This window comes from Mytilus edulis, chromosome 5 (genome assembly GCF_963676685.1).
Source record: "Mytilus edulis chromosome 5, xbMytEdul2.2, whole genome shotgun sequence".
In the NCBI taxonomy this organism is placed as follows: Eukaryota; Metazoa; Mollusca; class Bivalvia; order Mytilida; family Mytilidae; genus Mytilus; species Mytilus edulis.
The window spans coordinates 46,652,474-46,675,186 of NC_092348.1; the positions used below are offsets into that span (position 1 = coordinate 46,652,474).

The following is a 22,713-nucleotide window of genomic DNA, read 5'->3' on the forward strand; positions in this document are numbered from 1 at the left end:
CCAAGAACGTTTGATGTATAATGTAAAATAACAAAATACTGACCTCAGATGAAAAGCCCCTAAGCAATTGGCGAAATCAAAAGCTCTCTCCCATCAAAGGAATGAATAACAACTGTTATATTTCTGATTTGGTCATGTCAAATGTCATACGTCCAATAGAACAGGAAAGTACTGAGACAAAAAGGAAAAAAAAACTATAAAATATATAAACTGATACACAACGTTAGCTTTTAGAATCTATAAATGTACCATCTTGTTTTCTTATAAGCACTAATAGTTATTAAAGGTACCAGGATTATAATTTTGTACGCCAGACGCGCGTTTCGTCTACATAAGACTCATCAGTGACGCTCATATCAAAATATTTATAAAGCCAAACAAGTACAAAGTTAAAGAGCACCGAAGATTCAAAATTCTAAAAAGTTGTGCCAAATGCGGCTAAGGTAATCTATGCCTGGGATAAGAAAATCCTTAGTTTTTTTTCAAAAATTCAAAGTTTGGGAAACAGGAAATTTATAAAAATGACCACATTATTGATATTCATGTCAACACCGAAGTGTTGACTACTGGGCTGGTGATACCCCCGGGGACGAAACGTCCACCAGCAGTGGCATCGACCCAGTGGTGTAAATAGTTATCAAAGGTACTAACATTAACAATGACTATTTATTTATTATATATGTTGGTTTCCTTAAGATAATCCAGATCCTGATTCATGAAAATTTGTTCTTCCAAGTAATAATAACTTGATCTTGGCCAGTTCACATCAAATGCGTCTTTCGATTTTTCTGTTATAATTATGGTTTCTTAAGCAGCTGCTGTCCTATAAAAAGTAAAATCACAAAACAACCTGGTTAGGGGAAAAGCGAACATGCAGCTGTAACTATAAAAATGTAAATTCCTTTTCTTGAAAAGTCAGAAATGGTCATCATCTGGGGTCTTATTTTTTGTGCTTCTTTGACAAATACTATATTGCAGTGGTCGCATTGGTTGAAAAGTGTATGTTTCTTCTGAAATATGGGAAAAAATAAGTACGGAAACACGTTTACTATATGAGCAACATCACCATTTTATATGTACTACACATGTATTTAATGTGGTCAAATAAGTCTAAGAGGAAGTATAACCAATGCTCATAAATCGCAACAGGTGACAAATCAAGGTAAGAACCAAAACTCGCATAAATTTCGAAAGGAGTAAGAATTGGTGCGTATACAGGACAATCGTATCCTACTATGCAATCATCATCTCCCGTGCGAGTTCACACTGTAAATAAAGATATTAGAATAAAGATGTCAAATTTTCGTAGTCCATTTCGATGTTAATAAAAAAAGGGGATTTCTGTCGTGAATGCTATCTTTTTTTGCTAGAATTATTTTCTAATTTCGTCTATTGATTGATTGATTGGATTCTAATTAACTGAATGCTCGTTATGATATAATGAAATGTCAACATTTATTTCAATATGATAAGTAATTTTCATTTTATTTTTATAACGTTGAAACATGAATAAGCACTGTCAATAGAAAGTAAGGCAGGATTGTAAAGATAAAGTTCATCATTTTTCTGACAGTCGACTGCGGCAGAAATGCCAGTTGTTGTTAATCCAGCGTTACTTGGCCAATCAGTTGTTGCACCATTCGAAATTATCTGACCATTCTTCTTAAGGTAGAAGGAACGATCATCTCGTCTGGTTCTTATATATGAAGAAATAAAATATAAACCTGGAAACTCACATACAAACTTCCCAGTCGTCTTTAATGAATTAATATCATTAATACCAGTATTTGTTAGTATGTTTGGAAAACTTGCAATACCATTTGAAAAAGTAACTGAATTGGAACAGGCTGTCAATGCGACTGAAAAACAGTAAGGATAAGTAATGATTCAAGTATATATTTCACTGAAACTATCATCTTGTTACATGGTGTTTGATACTATTCGGAATTCTTAAACGTTTTATAATATAATATAAACTAGTGCATACGATCGATCTGATTAAACTTTAAAAAGAGAGACGAAAAATGTCAAAAGGACACTCAAACTCATAAGTCAAAACAAACTGACAACACCAGAAAAAAATAGAAAATAGAAAAAAAAACAACAGTACGCAAATCACGACAATGAAAACTACAAACTGAAGAAGACGAACCCTTTCAATATTGCAAATGACTGATCCTTTATATGCTTATTTGTGAGCTATACGATGTTATTTCTATTTTTATCCTTGTATCTATCTGTATTTTTATGGGATATCGATTGTTAGAAGGATGTTTATTCAATTCGTTAGTTGTGTTTGATTTTGCCATTTGATTAGGGACTTTCCGTTCAACATTTTTCTCGGAGTTCAGTATTTTTATGATTTTACCTTTTTTCTTACAAATTCAAAAATATTGAAATCAGTGCTTGTTATATCAAGACTTGAAAATTGATCAAAACTACATGCTACATGTTGCCTCTAAATAAAAGAATTTCCCATTAATTATGAAATTCATTTTTTTTTTTTTTTTAACGTAACAATATCTTTATTGCAATCTTGCTGTAACAAATTACTAAGTTTACAGCTTTAACTTAGTATCCCTCATGTTAGCTTACCAAATAGTTAAGGGAAGCACTATTTGGCAAGGTATTATTTATTCATAATATTAGTATTCATAACATAAAAATTTTCACAAAATATATTCTATAAATTAATGTGATTATACACATACATTACATTTTGTTTCTCTTTTTCATAGTATTTATTTTTTCCGGAATCAACTCCGTTATCGGTATGATCCGTGTTTCCATTAGTATTGGGCACAGTATGTGTTGTTTTTCGCATGTGCGTTATCGGGTATAGTTTGGATGTGTGTCTAAATTATATAAATATTATCCACTGGATTTAACGATTATATATGGTGAGTTTACTATTCAAATTTTCTTTAGTTATCTACTGATCTTTTTTGTCGAAATGTATGTGTGTAATTCACAAATAGGTAATTTAAGTGTAACAAGTTGAAACACTCGACATGCGAAATGATACATTATTTTTCCACATTAATTAATAAACGTACGGATATACTGTTTATAGTATAACTTTTTTTTTTATCATTGTAAATACAAAATTTAAAATATAAAAAAAATGCTGTATAATTTACATGTGGTGACTCATGCATGGCTGAACATGCTTACAAACATTGATCATGCATGGTTGAACTTGATCATAAATATTGCCATATTTGGTTTGTGTACAAGAAACAATTTTGTACACAATGTTGTGTGCTTCATACATAGCTTAGTCCTGATTCAATTGAATCTTTGTAATGAATCTATTTGTTTTTATGAGTATCTGTTTAGTTTTTTTGTTATTAAAATTGTTTATTTCAATTATTTCTGAAATTTCTTTCTGGAAAATTTTTAAAATGTTTATTTTTTTTGTCTTCTTTTCTGAGACAAAATGTGATTTGTATATTGAGAAGGATATTAAAGTTAATATATAATTAATATCAAAGTATGCTGAATCTTCAATTTTGTACCCTGTTACTAAATTTTCAAGGCTTATAATGTCTTTTTCAATACCTAGGGATTTCATTAATTTCATTATTATTTTTAGAAAGTCATTATTATATGAGCAATTGACAAAAAAATGTTCATAGTCTTCCTTTTTTTTACAATGCTTACATAAGTTGTCTTCAGTAATTTTCCACTTTTTTAATAGTTCATTACTTGGCAGTATGTAGTGAATAAGTTTCCATCTAAATATTTTCAGTCTATTATCAGTAAGATATTGAAAAATAAAAACAAAAGTATTTTTCAATTTAGAATTTAAATGTTCATCAAATATTTTTTCCCACATAAGAAAACCATTTGGTTTATCACAACTATTTTTCAATGTCAATAATTTATAGAGTTCTTTTGTACTTATTAAGGGAGTAATTGCCCTGTGCATAATTTTTAAATCATTTATAACTTTAACTTTAGTTTTGAATGAATCTTCAGTGCCAAGAATTGTTTTCCAATCAAATGGTATTGCTTTTTTTAACATAAATAATTGCCTTATCCAATTTTGTTTATTTTTAAGTTTAGTCAAAATGATAGTTTCAGAGATATTGCCCTGTTTATCAATTACATCATTTATATTAGTAATGTCACTTTTTATCCAATCTTCAAAGTTTAAACATTTTCCATTAAACCGGATATTATCATTTCCCCATAAAACTTGTTTTCTAATTTCAAGAAAATTTTTGGGATATTTTGTATTACCTCCCTTTACACTTATCCAATCTTTAATTAGTTGTTTATAGAAGTCCGGTAAATATTGTAACTTACTTTTATCAATGTCGTTTATATTCTTTAAGTTCATTTTAAATACAAGAAGATTTTTTCCTAATTTGTTAAAGTAAAATTTGGGAATAATTGTCCAGTTGTCATTTTTATTTTCACTTAATTTAAGAATCCAGTTGATATGCAGTGATTTTATATAAGCATCAATGTCTGTCATTTTAAGTCCACCTTCAAGAAAATCATTTGAAAGTGTTGATCTTTTTATTCTATCCCTTTTGCCTTTCCAAATAAAATTGTATATTAAAGTTTTAAAGTTTTGCAACATTTCCTTAGGAATAATAGTGTTTGATGCAACATATGTTAGGTTTGGCAAAACCAAAGATTTGATGACGACTATTTTTCCTATGATAGTAAGATTTCTTTTACTCCAATCAGATATTATTTTTTTACTTTTTAACAGTTGTTTTTCAAAGTTAAGTTTTTGACATTCTTGTTTATTATAACCAAAGTAAATTCCTAGGCTTTTGATAGGTGCAGTACACCAATTTATATCTTCAAATTTTTCCCGACTGTGTTTTAATCGACTAAGCCATATTCCTTCAGTTTTTGTTTTATTCAGTTTCAAACCTGAGAGAGTACCAAATATTTCTATTAAATTAATTGCTAGAGTTACATCCTTTTTTGATTGAAGAAATAGAGTAGTATCGTCAGCTAATTGGCAGATTTTCAGGGTATTACTCCTACCGTCTAATTTTATTTCTAGTCCTTTTAAGTTTTTATTTTCCCTTATCTTTATTGCCATAACTTCTACAGCTAGAACAAATAGTAACGAAGATAACGGACATCCTTGTCGGATCCCGCGAGATGCCCTAAAGCGGGAGGAAACCCACCCGTTATTAATAATGCATCCTTTAATATCAGAGTACATTGTCTGAACCCACCTTATAAAATTATCTTTAAATCCAAATTTTTTTAAAGTCTCAAACATGAAGTCCCATTCTAATGAGTCAAATGCTTTTGTAAAATCAAGAAATAAAATTGCCCCATCAATTTTGAAAGTTTCAGAATAGTCTATGACATCTTGTATTTGTCGAATGTTGAAACCAATATACCTATTTTTGACATATCCTTTTTGATCAGTATGTATAATCTTTGGTAGCAGGGGTTTTAATCTTTGTGCTAAGGCATAAGCAAGTAATTTAGCATCATAGTTCAAAAGAGTAATAGGTCTATAATTGTCTAGAGAAAAGGGATCATTCTTTTTATAAATTAGAGATATTAAGCCAACTTTCTGAGTGTTAGATAGTTCTCTTTTTTCATGGCAGTAATTAAAAGTGGAGACTATAAAAGATTTAAGTTCATCCCAGAATGTTCTGTAAAATTCCACATTTAATCCGTCAAGCCCGGGCGCTTTATTGAGTTTCATTTTAAAAATTGCATCAGTACATTCATCAACAGTTATTTCCCCTTCACAGGAATTACTTTCACAGTCAGTTAACCTCTTATATTCCTTGAGAGAATCTAAATACTTTTTAGTTGCTTCTATATCAGGGTTTTTTGTAGAATATAAATTTTTATAATAATTTGCTTCCAATTTTAATATTTTGTCTTGATCTCTTGTAATTTGACCTTTATCATCATATAATTGGGTTATTGTTTTTCTACTCTGTCTTGATTTTTCCATTCCTAAAAAATATGCCGAATTTTTCTCTCCTTCTTCAACCCATTTTACCCGTGCTCTTATTTGATTTCCTTTTATTTTTTCGTTATAGAGTTTTCCTATTTCATTTTCTATATTATCTATTTCTTTTAATATGTTATTATTATTTTTATTATTGCATGTGTCTATAATATTATTTAATTCTGTTAAATTTTTTTCCAACTTGCTGATTAGGTTTTTCTTATTCTTAGCTTTTGTTTTGCAATAGCTTATTGTCTGGTCCCTAACTTCTATTTTGAAATTGTCCCACAGTATGTCAAGATCTGTTCTTGTTTTAGCTTTGTTTTTAAATTTTTTAATTATTTTCTTAATTATTTCAGCATAGTCTTCATTTTGAAGTACACTGCTGTTTAATTTCCAGTACCCTTTTCCTTTTTGGCCTCTGTTTAGATTTATTTTTAAAGAAACACAGTTGTGGTCTGTGTATTGTAATACTATTGGTCTAATGTCACATGAAACACAGTTTTTAAATATTTCTGGAGCTATTAAAAAATAATCTATTCGTGTTGACTCTGACCTGTCTTTTCTGCTCCATGTGAATTGAATTTTATTTGGATTTTTGATTCTCCACACATCATTGAGCTTTAGAGTCTTTATAAGTTTATTTAAGTTGTGAACTTTTTTCCTATTTTTTTGTTGCTTAGGTTTACCCTTTGAATCAATTTGACATAAAATTTCATTATGATCTCCTCCTAGAATAAGTTGACCTAAACTTTTTTCTTCTATTAATGTATGGACAGTTTTGAAAAAAGTATTTCTGGTTTTTGGATTGTTTGGTGCATAGATATTAACTATTGTTATTATAGTGTCATTTATTTCAATATTAACAAGTAAAAGTCTTCCTTCTTTATCTTTATAGTCATCAATTACTTTAAGGTTTAAATTTTTATTCAGCCATATGGCAATACCTCTAGAATTGCTAGAACCATTACTCAGTAACAGATTACCTTCAAATTCAGTATTTAAAGTGTTTATTAAATTATCTGTAAAGTGTGTTTCTTGCATTAGAAGAATGTCACACTTTTGGGATTTTGACCATTCAATCAATCTGTTTCTTTTATCAGGTTGTTGCAGACCTTTACAATTAACTGTACAGATATGAAGATGTTTGTTAAATACCATGGTTGGTGAGTAGTTAATTTTATTTATAATCCCTTTACCGTGTTATGTGTACTTTAAAAGTTAACATAGGTAAAATCCCGTTAAGTAATACAATTAGGTCACACTGAAGTTGACCTTCACAGAGCACGAGACTATAAATAGACATCATTTCAGTTGTTTTATTTTTATCGCTTTTCTCTGTTCTAGAACATTTATCTATGATTCGACTTTTACTTTGTCTTATTAATAGGCATAAGTTATTGATTTTTCTTTTACATTTGAAATTCAATTTGTTTGTTTTATAGTTTATACAATTTATACTATTGTAAATATCATGATTGTTATCTTTGTAAATAATGTTTATAAACAGGGTTATTTTTTTACCTGTATTTGTATTTACAATCCTTTTGCAAAGAGGATAAAATACATATTTAGTTTGAATGTTTTTACATGTATTCACAAGTAAAGTGTTAACACAATTTGTTTCTATTAAGAACATACAATAACAAGTTGCATATACATTCATAGATAAATAAAATCTATTGTTTTCATTTACATATACCCCATGGGTCATTATTTGGGTCATCCATGTGACTTCAAAAACAGACATTGACATGTGCCTCACAATTTTAGCACACTCAATGTTTGTCAAACAAATACAAGTACAATTATTTATGCGTTTCATATTGAAATACATATGCAAATCAATTTTTAAAAAAAGAACAATATTTATATACAAACAAGGTAAAAAATATTTATTTTTATTTTTAGGATAAGAAGACCTCTCTGACTGGTTGTGAATGAAGGAATGTGAAAAGATCAATAGAAATTGGATTTTTTCCAATGTTGCTTTACTAGAAACATTATTAAACAATATGCTTGATAGTGATTGTAAAAAATAAGCAGTTTGATACCAATTAAATGCTTTGTATTTTACAGTTTCTTTACTTTTTAATCTGTGATAGGTATCACTTGCCAAAAACAGAAAATTAGAATACAGCGGACTACATTCCAAACACATATATAAACCAGCAATGAGAAATGAAAAAGTGAAAAGTGTTATATACAGTGACATTTTTTTTTTTTTTTTTTTTTATATGGTAAAAATATAATATCAACTAAAATGAAATAGTTTAGTGTTAATTTCAAAGTTCAATATATATGACATCTACAGAACTATATTTTTGTTGTTTTTGATTTTTTACTTGTGTTGTTACTAGCACCATCGTGCAGCTTTTCTGTAGGCGTCACTGGAGACTTCTCTAAACCACTCCTGTTTGAAGTTTTGACTGGAGTGTCTTGATGTTGGTTTCGACGTGTTGACTGATTTGGACCGTGAATGAAACTGGTGATTTGTGATTGACCACGGGAATTTCTGTTGGTGGCCTCACTTGTTGTATGTGAGGGTTTGTTCGTTTCCCTTCGACCTGGTTTTATTTTTGGTCTGGCTGCTGGAGGTTGATTTTGTTGTTCACATAGAGGGCTCGAGCTCTGGTCTTCAGTCAAGATTGATTGTGATTTTATTGCATCATCGTAAGTGACTGTATTTGCGACAGAATCATTTTCTGCGTGTGCTACATTTTCAGTTGGTTGCATAGCATCAAGATTTTCATTACTGTTTGTATGTTGTTGTGTGTTTACATCGCTCGGCTCGTAGTGATTTTCATGATGTGCGCTAGAGGCACCTTCTTGCTCCTGCTCAGAAGACATTTCACTGGTGCATTCATTTTGCCTGTGGCCTGATTCACCACAGATTCTACACTTCCAATCATTTTCACAATTTTTGGTTGTGTGTCCAAGTTCCATGCACTTGTTGCATTTAATGTTGTCATTTTTTTGACCTCTGTAAATAACCGTTGCTCTATATTTCCCAATTGGAATAGACTTTGGAATAGCAGAGATCAATGGACCTTCACAATAAACTATCCTGTCACCAGTTTGACAGTTAGTTATCATGTCATTGTAGCGCAATCGTTCTCTTAAGTGCTTCAAAATTACACAATTGTACCCCTCTAAGGCTCTCAAAATCTGTCCATCGTCAGCCGAGAGTGGTACATCTTTAACACGAATTTTCACATCTGTTGAATTTTCTTGAATGCGAACTCTAGGATTTATAGAGTAAATAGAAATAGATTTGCCTCGAATTTCAAGACCTTCTGAAAGGAGAAATTCTTTGCCTTTTAATGTGTCGAGATAGATTCTCCACAAACCTTTAATTCTCTGAAGGCCCATAACTGATCTGTCTGGCACGACTGCACCTATAGCCTTGTACATTTCAGATATAGTTAAAAATAAGCCTCTAGTGGCTTCTTTGGGGATGTGACTAAAGACATCTGATTCTTCCACAAACACTGGTTTTACTGAAGTCAGAGAGTCAGTTGTTTCAGATTTAGGACCTCTTTTAAATGCTTCGGCATACGACGCCATATTGGATTCTTCTTGTGTGTTTGATTTTGTCATGTTCACTAAAATATCTTGATAGTTTTAAATTGCAAATGCAATTTTACGAGTGAATAATTATCATTGTTTGTAGTCTCTCTTATTTTAAATAATCTGCATTCGATATTCACCGAGAATTGATACTAAAAATCTATTTTTTGCTGAGCTACTCACAGACCCGTTACCTTAGTCAGGGGCCGCAACTCAATCTTATGAAATTCATGATAAAAATATCCATATAAATATTTATAGATTATTACATGGCATTTTTCATATTGCCCTGGTATCAGCCCTAGACTCCAATATCAAGCCAGAGGGCTTTAGCCCGAGGGCTTGATATGGGTCGTGGGCTGATACCAGGGACCATATGAAAAATGACATGTAATAATCTATTTATCACATATTTTTAAGCAAGAGAAAACAAATAGCTTACACCAAATTATGTTTGATATTTCATCAAAAATCAAAAAGATATTTAACGAAAATAAAATAAAAAATGTATCACTGTGAGTTTAAAAAAGTTCGTATCACAGTAGGTAAACAACGTTTTGTGAAAAGTTTCAGAAATGATTAACAATAAATATATTAATTCTAAGAATTGCAAATATTAAACGACTTTAAAATGTTACATTACAAATGTTAAAAATGCTTAAGAAGAATCCTATATCGCTACTCATTCCAGTGTGGCGTCATATATTTTATAAATTCTTTATGACGTCAAAATTTTACGGGAACTTTTGTGATTTTCACTGTTGATTTCTACTTTTTTCTTCTACAGCAGATTCGTAACTTTCTAAATTTCTTTTCATTGTGTTCAACTTGTTTACAAATAGTCTTTGATTGACAGTTTACCGGAAGTTAAACTCGGGGGCTTGATATGGATTTCGAGGGCTGATATCGATATCGGCACCGAGGGCTGATAACCAACCTTGACTTCCGGCTATTATTGGCCATGCAAAAACGTACATATCAGTACAAAATATGTGATAAAAATATATATACGTTGTATTTTGGAAGATGTGATTGATTAAGGGTTGTCCTGTGTTGTTTATCGGAAATAAAAATTTACATTGTATGTACTCCAAATACAAAAGATATTTTCAGGCAAAATACTTTATATCATTTTAATATATTAAGTGACAGTATTTTTTTTATTAAACAATTGATAGGAGGTCAACACATATATGTTCACTGCATAAATCAATGAAGTCATCAGTTTGAAAAATAGAACATAGTTTATATTTCGATTTGCAAGTCAAAACGGCACGTTATATTTCGTTTTTTATGTTTTGCCAATGCCGTGTATACCATGTATAACGTACACAGTAAAATCACAAAAATACTGAACTCCGAGGAAAATTTAAATGGAAAGTCCTTAATCAAATGGCAAAGTCAAATGATCAAGTACATCAAACAAATGGACATTAACTGTCATATTCCGGACTTGGTACAGACATTTTCAAATGTAGAAATGGTGGATTGAACCTGGTTTTATAGCTCTAAACCTGTCACTTTTACTACAGTCGTATCATTTCCGTTATATTGACAATTATGCGTGAAAAAATTTGTCACAAATAGGGATAACAAAACAACAAGGACCCCACCAAATATTAGGGGTGATTTCAGGTGCTCCAAAAGGGGAAGCAGATCCTGCTCTACATGTGGCACCCGTCGTGTTACGTATATACGTAGAAGGTCACGATTCAGCGCAAGGTTTTAGATATTAGTTTCAACATTGAATTGGGATCATAAGTGGTCATTACATTAGTAGCTTCAATATATAATTATATATTAAACACGAGACCATGGATAACCCCGCCGCATTTTTGCGCCTGTCCCAAGTCAGGAGCCTCTGGCCTTTGTTAGTCTTGTATTATTTTAATTTTAGTTTCTTGTGTACAATTTGGAAATTAGTATGGCGTTCATTATCACTGGACTAGTATATATTTGTTTAGGGGCCAGCTGAAGGACGCCTCCGGGTGCGGGAATTTCTCGCTACATTGAAGACCTGTTGGTGACCCTCTGCTGTTGTTTTTTATTTGGTCGGGTTGTTGTCTCTTTGACACATTCCCCATTTCCATTCTCAATTTTATAGGAATAATTTTGTACTAAACCGACACCCTGATCCAATTTTGTTAAGCTTACTAATTCCGATGGTAAAAAGTCCATAAGAAAAAAATGCCAACCTTTCACAATACCATTGAGGCGGTTGTGAACATTGAAGATAGATATACAAGTGAAATGTTTCGCTAGCTATAAAACAAGGTTTAATCCACCATTGTCTACATAAAAAAAAAGAAAAACACTTCCCTAAAGATTTTATAATTTTTTCAAACTTAGTTTTGATTAAGTAGTTTTAAAAATTCACCCTTTGAAAACTAGACCAAGTAATGTTTGGTGCATTTGAATTGTTGGAAGTAGCTGGATAAATTATTCCCCTACAGTGTTTTGTTAAGAAAATTATCGATAATTTAGAAACAAAACATGATTCAAAATCGTTAAAAAGTGTTATCTACGCATCAAACCGTAATTAATGAAGTACTTTTAATTTGTCTAAATCATGATAACATTATAAACAAAGTTTTGTTTATTGGAGTATAGGCTTTCATACAATTACCTTTAATTAAAATAAGAAAACTAGATATCTATATTCATGAAAATAATATACCTTTTCTACTATTTTCCAATATCATATTCTTGATATTTGCTATTTCCGAGTAAACGTCCATACTGGTCACATTTTGGTAAGTTTCGATACTATGAAGCTCATTTTTGGTATCGGAGATGTCCTTAAACAAATGCATCATTCGTGAATTTACGTCATCAAATGTTTGATTTTGATTTTTAGTAAGCATATGCAAATCGTCTAAGAAATCCTTTTGTAATTGTTTAATGTTTTTACCAGAGTTCAGTGTTAAATTGTACAAAGCTAGGAAATCCTGATTCCTTGCATTTTGGTTGCTTGTAAGGGAACTTGCGGTCTGTTGAAGTGAATGTATCTGTGTGTTCACGGAGAGTAAATTCATAGTCTGATTTACACTTTTCAAATTTTCGAGAGCAGATACTTTTTTCTCCAGTTCTAACGTGAGATTAGTCAGACGCCCGACCTCTGTGTTATGTTGTCTTTGTAAATCACGATAATATTCCTGCACTTTCGAACAATTTTCCGCCAACATCGTGTATTTCATCTCCAAGTCAAACAGTCTAGCACTGTCATTTTGTTTGCTTTTTTCGCTTAACTTATCCTCCAAAATAGAAAGTTTATGTTTAAGTTGTTCTGTCAGTATCGTAAGCGTTTGGTCGTTGTCATGTTTTAGTTGGTAGATCTCTTGTCCAACTTCGTCGATTTGATGTTTCAAAACTTTCTTTTCAGCTAAGAACTCATTGATTGCAAGACACTGACCAGTTCCATTTCCATTTGGTTTGACTGCATTGTCTGTTTCAATGAGAAAACAATGACAACTTATGAATAAACTGAGGAAACACAGTAGAACTTTATAATTTACAAACCGTTTATATTTTTCTTCCATGTTCAGAACTGATGATTTTTGAAAATGTTTTATTATGAATCTGGGGTAATATTTATATCTTTTAGTATTTTGCCAAGTCATCTTATTTTTCTAACATTATAACAAATAACAAAATCAATCACCATCTGTTTGTTTACTTATTTGGCAACGGGTAGCCGTTTCGAATCTCCATGAGGTCTAAATTTCTTCTTTACCCAGGTAGTTGGTAGTATGGTAGAGGTATGTTCTCATTCAAAAGATTTAACTACGAAATATATATTATCAATTACTATACTACTTAATCAAAATTGCATACAGCTACATGACAGTGTTTCTAGATAATCTAGCATGTAATATTAAGCCTTTAAATGTCACTGCAAACAGATCAATGTATTGCAAGTAATCTTTGTCTTCATATACTTAATTTTCATCAAATCACGTAGAGACTTATAAAAATTGCTGTGTAGTTGTATTATTTCTATTTCTATTTTTATAACGATAATTTTATCTATTCAAGTGGATGTCCTCATGCAGAGTCTTTGTCACCTCAACGAAGTGTAGAATTTGATCACATATGGATAGTTTAAGTGTTTTGGTTTTATGGCATACCAACCTTTTTACCGCAGTTCAATCAAAAGCAAATTAGAAAAGAGGCACTTGCAGTAGGTATAACTTTATATCATGGCATTACCTACAAGAAAGATCTAAACGATGTTAACATAGAATAATTGACAACAAGGTAAAACACAGTAAAAGTGGACTTCATCATATCAATGTAAAACTGTTGAATTATTTGCGCCAATACACTGTTTGAAACATTTTCATATAATGAATGAAAAAAACAAAATTAAGATTTCATATCCAAACCAAAATGATATTCATAGTCGTTCAGGTAATAATGGAAATAAATCATCAATGCGATAACATGAATGACTGTATATTGTTGGGAGTACAGACCACATTTTCAACAAACTATCAAACAAAGAAACAAATCACAAGTCTGGATTGAAATGAAATGTGCTAAGATTACAAGGTTTTACATGCACACAAAATTCTTTTTGTGCTTACTAGGCATGTTCTAAAACCAAAAAAATATAAACACTACTCTGTACAGCTTCTAAAAAGGTAACCTCGAATCTTATCATAAGAAAAGATGCTTCATAACTTCAAATTTTTCATGACTACAGGGCACTTGTTACTGATAACCGGCATTTTGAGATAAGCATTGCCTCTAAAATAAGAATCACCTAACAGTTCTTTTAAAATTTAGTCATAAGATTTGATTGAAATCTTACGTCTGTAGTTGTTAGAGCTGTAATAGTTTTGAATACTCTCGAGTCAATTACTTTTTGCGATATATTGTTTTGCTAATTATTGCCAATAGGACAATAAGGCGAATGTAAATCGGCACGAATATGTCAAACTTGTATCCTCATTTATATAAATACGAACACGCAGCAAATTCGAAAATCATGAAAACAAAACGCACCATAATCGATTGAGATGTCCAAAACACGAAACACTATGAACACAAATATCCGCAAATGAAGTTGGTTGAAAGTATACTTATACAAGAATTAATCAACTATATTAACTAATGTTCACGACATTACAAACTAGAGGCTCTAAATAGCCTGTGTCGCGCACCTTGTTCTCTGTACATATAAAACAAAGGACACAGATAGATTCATGACGAAAATTGTGTTTTGGTGTTGGTGATGTGTTTGTAGATCTTACTTTACTGAACATTCTTGCTGCCTACAATTATCTCTATCTATAAGGAACAGAAGGTACAGTGAAAAATGTTTTGTAAAAACTTACAAAAATTTACAATTTTTTTGAAAATTGTTAAAATTTGAATATAAAGAGCAATAACTTCTTGAGGGGTCGATCAACTGCTCATCTTGGTCATTTTGACTTATTTGTAGTCCTTACTTTTTTTTTTTTACATTATTGGTGTTTACAGTTTATCTCTATCTATAATAACATTCAAGATAATAACCAAAAGCTCCAAATGTTCTTAAAATTACCAATTCAGGGGCAGCAACCCAACAACAAATTGCCTGATTGGCATGTAAATTTCAGGGCAGATAGATCTTGACCTAATGAACAATTTTTCATCCTCATCAGATTTGCTCTAAATGTTTTGGTTTCAGAGATATGAGCCATAAACTGCATTTTACCCTATGTACTATTTTTAGCCGAGTCGGTCATCTTGGTTCGCGGGCGGGGTCATCGGACATCTTTTTTAAACTAGATACCCTAATGATGATTTTGGACAAGTTTGGTTCAATTTGTCTTGGTAGTTTCAGAGGAGATATTTTTTTAAAAGATTACAAAAACTGACCAAAAATTGTTAAAAATTGACTATAAAGGACAATAACTGCTTAAGGAGACAACTGAGCTTTTAGTTATGTTGACTTATTTGTAGATCTTACTTTGCTAAACATTATCTTACTTTGCTGAACTTTGTTTCTCTTTCCTATATGTTCTTCCATTTATTTGTATTGTAGTCCTGTCATGCTATGTTGTCATTTTAATGTTATATTTAACATTACCATAGAAGCGGGAGGTTTGACTTGCCTCAAAACTAGGTTCAACCCGCCATTTGTTTCTTTAAATGTCCTGTACTAAGTCAGGAAAATCGCCATTGTTAAATTATAGTTCGTTTCTGTATTCGTTACATTTCAATGTTGTGTTTCTGTTGTGTCGTAGTTTTCCTCTTATATTTGATGTGCTTCCCTCAATTTTAGTTCGTAACCCGGATTTGTCTTTTTCTCAATCGATTTATGAATTTCTAACAGCGGTATACTACTGTTGCCTTTATTTATTGCTGTTTACAGTTTATCTCTATCTATAATAATATTCAAGATAATAACCAAGAACGGCAAAATTTCCTTATGCCCGCGTCACACTGTCCCGATTTTTACGCCGATGGCAACACGATTATGGAAATTTTGAAAATCGTGACTGATCGTATCCAGATTGGGCTATTCGTAGTGCCATCTTTAACCATCGTAGAACCATCGGCCACCTGTTAAAAAATCCCGAATGTGCGTCCGATGTTGAGGGTTCGTATTGAGTTCGTATCACCATCCTCACCATCGTAATGTCACCGGGAATGCATCTTTGAACATCGTATTGCATTCGTGTTTCCATCGTTTCCATCGGGCAGATTTGACATTACGATGTCTACACGAATAAATCACGAAGATACCCGAAGGTCTTACGATGGCAACACGACTTCGTAAAGACCTCGTAATCCTGTCGTGTTGCCATCGAATAAAAGTACGAAGGCGACAAGATGGAACTACGACGGCAATAAATCTAGCTAAATGTAAGTTAGTTTTCGCGCTAAAATACATTTAAAGTGCCATGCGCGATATGCACTGGTCAGTCTAATACGACAGTTAAGAAAGAAGTTCACAAAACATGGAACTCATATCATATGAGTCTATGAGAACAAGAAAGGCGACAGCGTTGTTTCTATGAATTCAAATGGAACAAGAAGAGCAGCTTTTACAGGCTCAGGATTTACTTTTACAAGTAAAATATTATTTTTTGTCAATTTTTCATATCAAGTAACATAATGAAAATCATAAACGCGCCTCGTACACCAACACTGCAGGTACACGTATATAGGACAACCTACTTTTTCTTCATTATTCTGATTTTTTATGTATCGTCTGAGTTGTTGTCACACGAATGTTTACTCCATAACCATTTTGTTTTCTATATGTTATATTGTTCCGCATTTATTGCTTTCCCCACATCCTTCCTTTTGTCTATATTGTTATGATATTCTCCTGGAAAGAGCTCCTTTTGAATAAAAGGGATCAACGAACTAATTACCTTACCTTTAAGATAGATCAGTAAACATTGGCATAATTATGGGTGATTATTCAGACTAGTGCACACATTTCGCAGTTCAAACAAGGCAATGCCGATCGTGGCATCCCCTCGTATGTAACATATTGGGGACAAATATGGACACTATATTTGTATATGACACATGCAGAAAATGGTAAATTGAATATGCATAATTGATACATAAACTATTTTTTTAGAAATCAACCAAAACATTCAGTAACTGGAAATACCTTTAATATTGTCTTTAGAACCAGCAGGTAAAAAAATGAGCAACCAATATCCTGTGTATTATACTATTTCAAGGAGAAAAAACAAGTCCATCTGCATGACCTTGACCTTTGGCCTTGAACGTAAAAAATGTCAGATCATTAAGATGACAATATACCAAATGTAGTTAAAATCTTTCGAAGCATATTGGTTTTAGAGTGTCCACAAGTGTGATATTGCCTTGTATTATAACTGCCACTGTGACCTTGACCTTTGAATTTCAAAGTTAATAGCGCTTAAGATATTCTTGACGAGTAACACCATACCAAGTTTTGAGCATTTTGGTTCTAGAGTGTCCATAACAAATTTATCTACACGTAACTTACATGTAGTAGGCGAGGGGATAATAGACTAAGTTTTATAAGAATTAGACAAACAGATCGATTTCCCGCCATGCATGGCAGACTTGTACAGAAACGATATGCTGTCGAAATTCTGTTCGTATCATAAAAAAGTTCAAAACAGGTAGAACGCATTTTTAGATCGTTTGTATACTTGTATTATGTACATACATGTATTTTACCTTTATTTATCTTGTTCATTTTCCAGAGAAGACGGAATGCATCGTAAGCTGTACACGACGTCTTTTAGACATCGTATGGCCATCGCTCCATCATCGTAATCAATCGTGTAGCCTTCGTAATCCATCGTGTAGCCTTCGTGATCCATCGTGTAGGCTTCGGCTGAGATATGAAGCTTAAATACCCGTCTTCGGTTAACCTTCGTATGTCCATCTTTTGCTATCGGGTGCCCATCGTATATAAAAATCGAGACAGTGTGACGCGGGCATTACAATTACCAATTCAGGTGCAGCAACCCAATAACAGGTAGTCCGAATCATCTGAAAATTTCAGGGCAGATAGATCCTGACCTGATAATATTTTTTTCTTCAGATTTGCTCTAAATGCTTTGGTTTCAGAGATATAAGCCAAAATCTACATTTTACCCCTATGGTATATTTTTAGCCATCTTGTCTTGTCTTGTAGTAGTTCCGTCCTATATAGTACCACCTCCAGTAACAGGAGTAGATTATAGATTGACGATTGTTCTGTTTAAAATGTTTTTGTTGTTTAGAAACAGTAATTTACAGAGGGGTGGCTGCCCTTAATCCCTTTCTATTGCTACTAGGCAAAGCGTTCAGAATGTTATTTCTGCCTACGTGCAAAGAAAAGCATAGTCTACGGCTAAGGTGTTCTAGCAGGCTTAGTTTTTGAGTACAGTTACATTTACAACCGCAACCACTAAATACAGCACTCGGGTTTAGAATACATAGTGTATCAACTGTTTTTTTTGTTGGTGGAGCACTTAGTACACACAGACATTTTAAGCAGATTATCATATTCAAGCAGGAAAGACATGATAAAGCATTAAGAAAGTGCTCTAGTATTTCTGACTCTAAGTTGCAGAGCTGGCATGTAGGGTCTACTTGATTCTGGTTGAAAGCTGCTCTTGTACTCTGTAGTTGGTATGTTCCAGTCAATAGTTTTAACTTCACTGGTAATCTTGCGACATCTCTAGTTGATGTTGCGACACTTGATAATGCTGGATGGGGAGCATCAATGGAGTATTGGTTAACACCAATATAATGTATCCTATTGTATACTTTTGCAAGGTCTACAATATATCTTTTCCAGTAAGAGTCTATGGATTTAGACACCCTGTTTTTCCATGCATTTGTTGGAGGATTGTCAAATATCTCAATGCCAGATGGTAATTCGTATATAGCTTATAGCTGTCTTATTTTGGAGAGAATCAGCTGCGGTCGTTAATACCTTTTAGACAATTGTCTGTCGGCTATTTCTTTTTCAATTGAATTCTCTGACCTGCATATGGAGGCGTACATTCCCAAGGCTTTCTTGTGGATGTTACTTTCTAGAGGACTTGTTCCTGCCAAGATGTAAGTTGCTGGATCCGGTGTTGTACTTGGGATTGATAGAATTTGTTTAAGAGTTTTTCTGTAGAATGTTTCTAATGCCTGTAGCTCGTTTCTGGATGGAAGAAGAATTTCTAATCCATATAACAGGATAGGAAGCACGTATATTTGTAGTAAATGTAGACAGAAAACTGGGTTTAATCCGTTTTTCCCATGGAGACCTGCCCCCATCAGGTTATATATTGTTCGTCTAGCCTTTTATATGTTGCACTGTATGTGTGTGGACAATGTTTTATTTCTATTCTTGTTATGAGTTATACCAAGATGTACACAGGTTTCTGGTTGGGGCAAAATGTTATTTTCCAAACTAAATTGTTGGCAACCTTTGTCTTTGATGTTCATTGAGATGACAGCACATTTCGTTGGCTAAAGCTTATAATTTTCTTGCTTACTATAACTTTCCGCGGTTTCTAGAAGGATTTGGAGTTCTTCTGGTGTATTGGCTAGAAAAGAAACATCATCTGCTCAAGTTGGTGCGGCGCAAGGGATAGTTCCTATGTGTGCTCCTATACCGAATTCTTCTATTTGATTTAACAAGAGAGTTGACATATACCTTATATAGGTCTGTACTAAGAATACCAGCTTGTCTTACGCCCTGTAAGATTGAGAAAGGGTCTGTCAGTTCACTATCCCATTTGACTAAGGTCATTGCTCCCTGGCTCATTAGGTATGTTAGTATCCACAACTTTCCAGTGACTCCTGCCAGAAATAGCTTTCTGTATAGGCTTGAATGGCCCACGACATCAAAGGCGGCTTTTGCATCTAGGAACGAGACGTGCAGTGGCACTTTCTTATCCACAGCTTCCAGAATTGATTCCTACAGGATAAGAGCGCAGAATAGGGGTGATACTTTAGGTGTTAACCCTCTCTGTAGCCTATTTTGAAGGATATCAATCCGTACTCTCAGCCTCTTTCGAAGTAGGAATTCTAGACATTTTCCTATTACTGGTAGGACAGTGATACCTCTATAGTTCTTTGCCTGGAGTTTTGTACCTTTCTTTTTGAAGAATGGGGAGAGTATGCCTAGCTTTATGAGATCTGGGATGTTTTCTACCTCATAAAAGCTGTTGATGATTTCAGTCATACAGTTCAGCAAATTTATGGTGTTCTACTGTGAGTCCAAATACATCCGGAGATTTATTTCCGTTTAGCGATTCGATGCCTTCTTTGACTTCTTCTGTACTAAAGATTAGTTCCTGGTCGTCATTTTTGCATAGATAAAAAATTACATCCATGTCAAAGGATGTATCTCTATAATTAGTGGTTTCCTTACCTGCTGGGGTTGCCAGGCTTTCAAAATAATCTTTCCATCCCTTGATGATGTTCTCTGGCGTGGAAAATGTATTATCGCCAACTATTACTCTTCTAGTTGCACCTGTGGTTTTACTCTGTGCGCGTTAGTTAGCTTGTAAAAGATTTTACTGTCTTGGGATTTTGCTCTCATGATTTTATCCAAGTTACTTCTGAGTTTCTTAGTTGTTTTCATTTTATCATCTTTTAATGGACCTTATTGGGGTCTTCCGTTCTCTTTCCAAGCAAATAGGGCATTTTTATTATTTCCTAGTCCTATTCCTATTTCGTCACTCCAAATGTGACAGTGTGCCGGTTTTCGTCTAGACCTTGGTGGAGCCATTTCTTGTCCTGTCTCGATAAGTATGCTGATGAGTTTTTCTGTGCTTACAAAGTTAGGGTTCTCTTCTAATTGTAGTGTTTGAAGTCTGTTGTTTATACATTGCTGGTATTCTTCTATGTCAATCTTGTCCCAGTTGATTTTATTCCTCTACTTTGTTGATACTTTTATTTCTTTAGGTCTGATGTTTGCTCTAAATTGTCCTATTTTTGGGTAATGATCAGATGTGTTACTAGCAATTAGGTCTAATTTGATTATCTTTAAACTAGTGTTTGGGCTGGATCCAGCAGGAATATGTAATCTATGGTTGAGCATTCTTGACCATTGGAGTTTACAAAGTGTGGCTAGTAGGATGCTTCAGGTATCCACATTCTGAGAGGAACTGAAGTAGTTTACATTGTCGTGTAGTCCTTTTCCCAGTTAAGTCACAATTCCAGTCTCCACAAAGTACAATTCTATGGTCGGAGTGGTATTTCCTGGTTATTTCGTATAACATATCTAGACATTCACTGAATTCATCATCTGTCTTTCTACTTCCTCGACATGGCATGTAAGTTGAAACTACTATTATTGGGGTTGGTGCAGTGTCAATCTTAATGTAGACTATTCGTTCACTTCCGTCCTCTATAGTATCATCTACTATGTGATCGATTTTATTAGTCCAGACAACAGCAGTTCCACCATACCCTCTCGGTTTCTGTATGGGTAATATTGGGTTACAGATCTGATTTTGTAGTTTATTCCCTGTATTGATTTTCCCAACAGGATCTGTTCAAAGTTGAAAAGCAAGTGCTCCTGTAAGCGTATAACATGGGACATAGTATTCAAGATATCTATACAGCTTGCACTATTCAAAACATTTCTACAGTTATATGAGGCAATGTTTATATACATATTTACATCCTTGTTTGGTTCAACATCCTCTATCCTCTTTCCTTTAAAATGTGGTTGTAATCTAAAAAATGGTCCTCCCTTTTTGTTGTCCCTCTTCCCCATCTCCATCTTCATGTTTCTGAGGGGATAGGCTAATACTGGCTACCTTACAACAATTAAAATCTAAAATACTATTTACAAGGTTTCAGCCTGATCATCCATGTTAGTTGATATGTTGATCTTCGACTGTGGGCATAGTTGTGGCGTATTTAGGTAAATGCGGCTAAATTCAAACACACTATTTTTAGGTGATTCTCTATGACTTTTATTTTTGGTTTGATCTAAATCTGTCAATTCTCTATAGGATGTTTGCAGCTCTATATCTGAATCGTGAATTATTTCTTGTGTTTTGTTAAGGGTAAGTTCATTTCTTTGGATTTATATCTTATGGTTATTTATCATTTCCCCTTGGTGTGGTGAGCAATGTGTTAAGCCTTGTGGGTCACATTGTTGCGTCTACCTGGTCTCTTGTAGTATTCTTGTATGTTGCTCTATGAACCTCCTTTGTCTTTGGTGGAAATGCTGTTGTCCAGTTGGCTGCTGGTCTTTGTGTAGGTAATTCTTTAGAAGCATTTTGATCATCAGTCTTTTGTTGATTTGTTGGATGAAATCTACTGTTCCTGTTATTTTGGTCTTGGTACTGATGATGTGCGTACTTTGGCTTTGTGATATTAGGTGGACATCTCCAGTTTTGCGGTGTACTTTGATTCACAGCAATGTTCTGGCCATATGTGGGTATATGGTTATAAATTGGCGGTGGTGGGCGTACATATGTTGGATGCTGGATTCCAAAAGGTTGTTGAATACTGGTAGGCCTGTGATTGTACCATGAATGTTCAGGTGTACGTATGTAATAAGGAGGTCTATATTGTTGTTGAATGTACCCCATACTTTGATGTGATGTTTCGAGGGCTGTAATTCTATGGTTGATGTTATTAATCTCTAGCTCCTGAATTCTTTTATTTAATTGCCGTGTTTCTTTTATATGCCTAATTTTTTCTTTAAGGCTATTCATCTCTAGTAGTTGGAATGCTGTCTGCGGTGA

At 33.2% G+C, this 22,713-nt stretch overlaps 1 protein-coding gene across 1 annotated transcript; it reads right to left on the minus strand.

The window, feature by feature from the left end:
- Nucleotides 1-1,479: 1,479 nt before the first annotated feature.
- Nucleotides 1,480-13,060, minus strand: LOC139525117 (putative leucine-rich repeat-containing protein DDB_G0290503). The gene is made up of 2 exons (XM_071320302.1): nt 12,195-13,060; nt 1,480-1,859 (listed from the first exon to the last, which is right to left on the minus strand). The coding sequence occupies exons 1-2, from the start codon at nt 13,054-13,056 to the stop codon at nt 1,480-1,482; spliced, it is 1,242 nt and encodes a 413-aa protein (XP_071176403.1). The 5' UTR covers nt 13,057-13,060.
- Between the last annotated feature and the right edge of the window lie 9,653 nt (nt 13,061-22,713).

Bases quoted from the DNA above. Each gene is read 5' to 3' on its own strand.
- LOC139525117 (XM_071320302.1), bottom strand. From the start codon at position 13,056: ATGGAAGAAAAATATAAACGGTTTGTAAATTATAAAGTTCTACTGTGT. The intron at 1,860-12,194 runs GTATATTATTTT...ACTGTTTTTCAG, and splicing joins ATTGGAAAATAGTAGAAAAG to TCGCATTGACAGCCTGTTCC.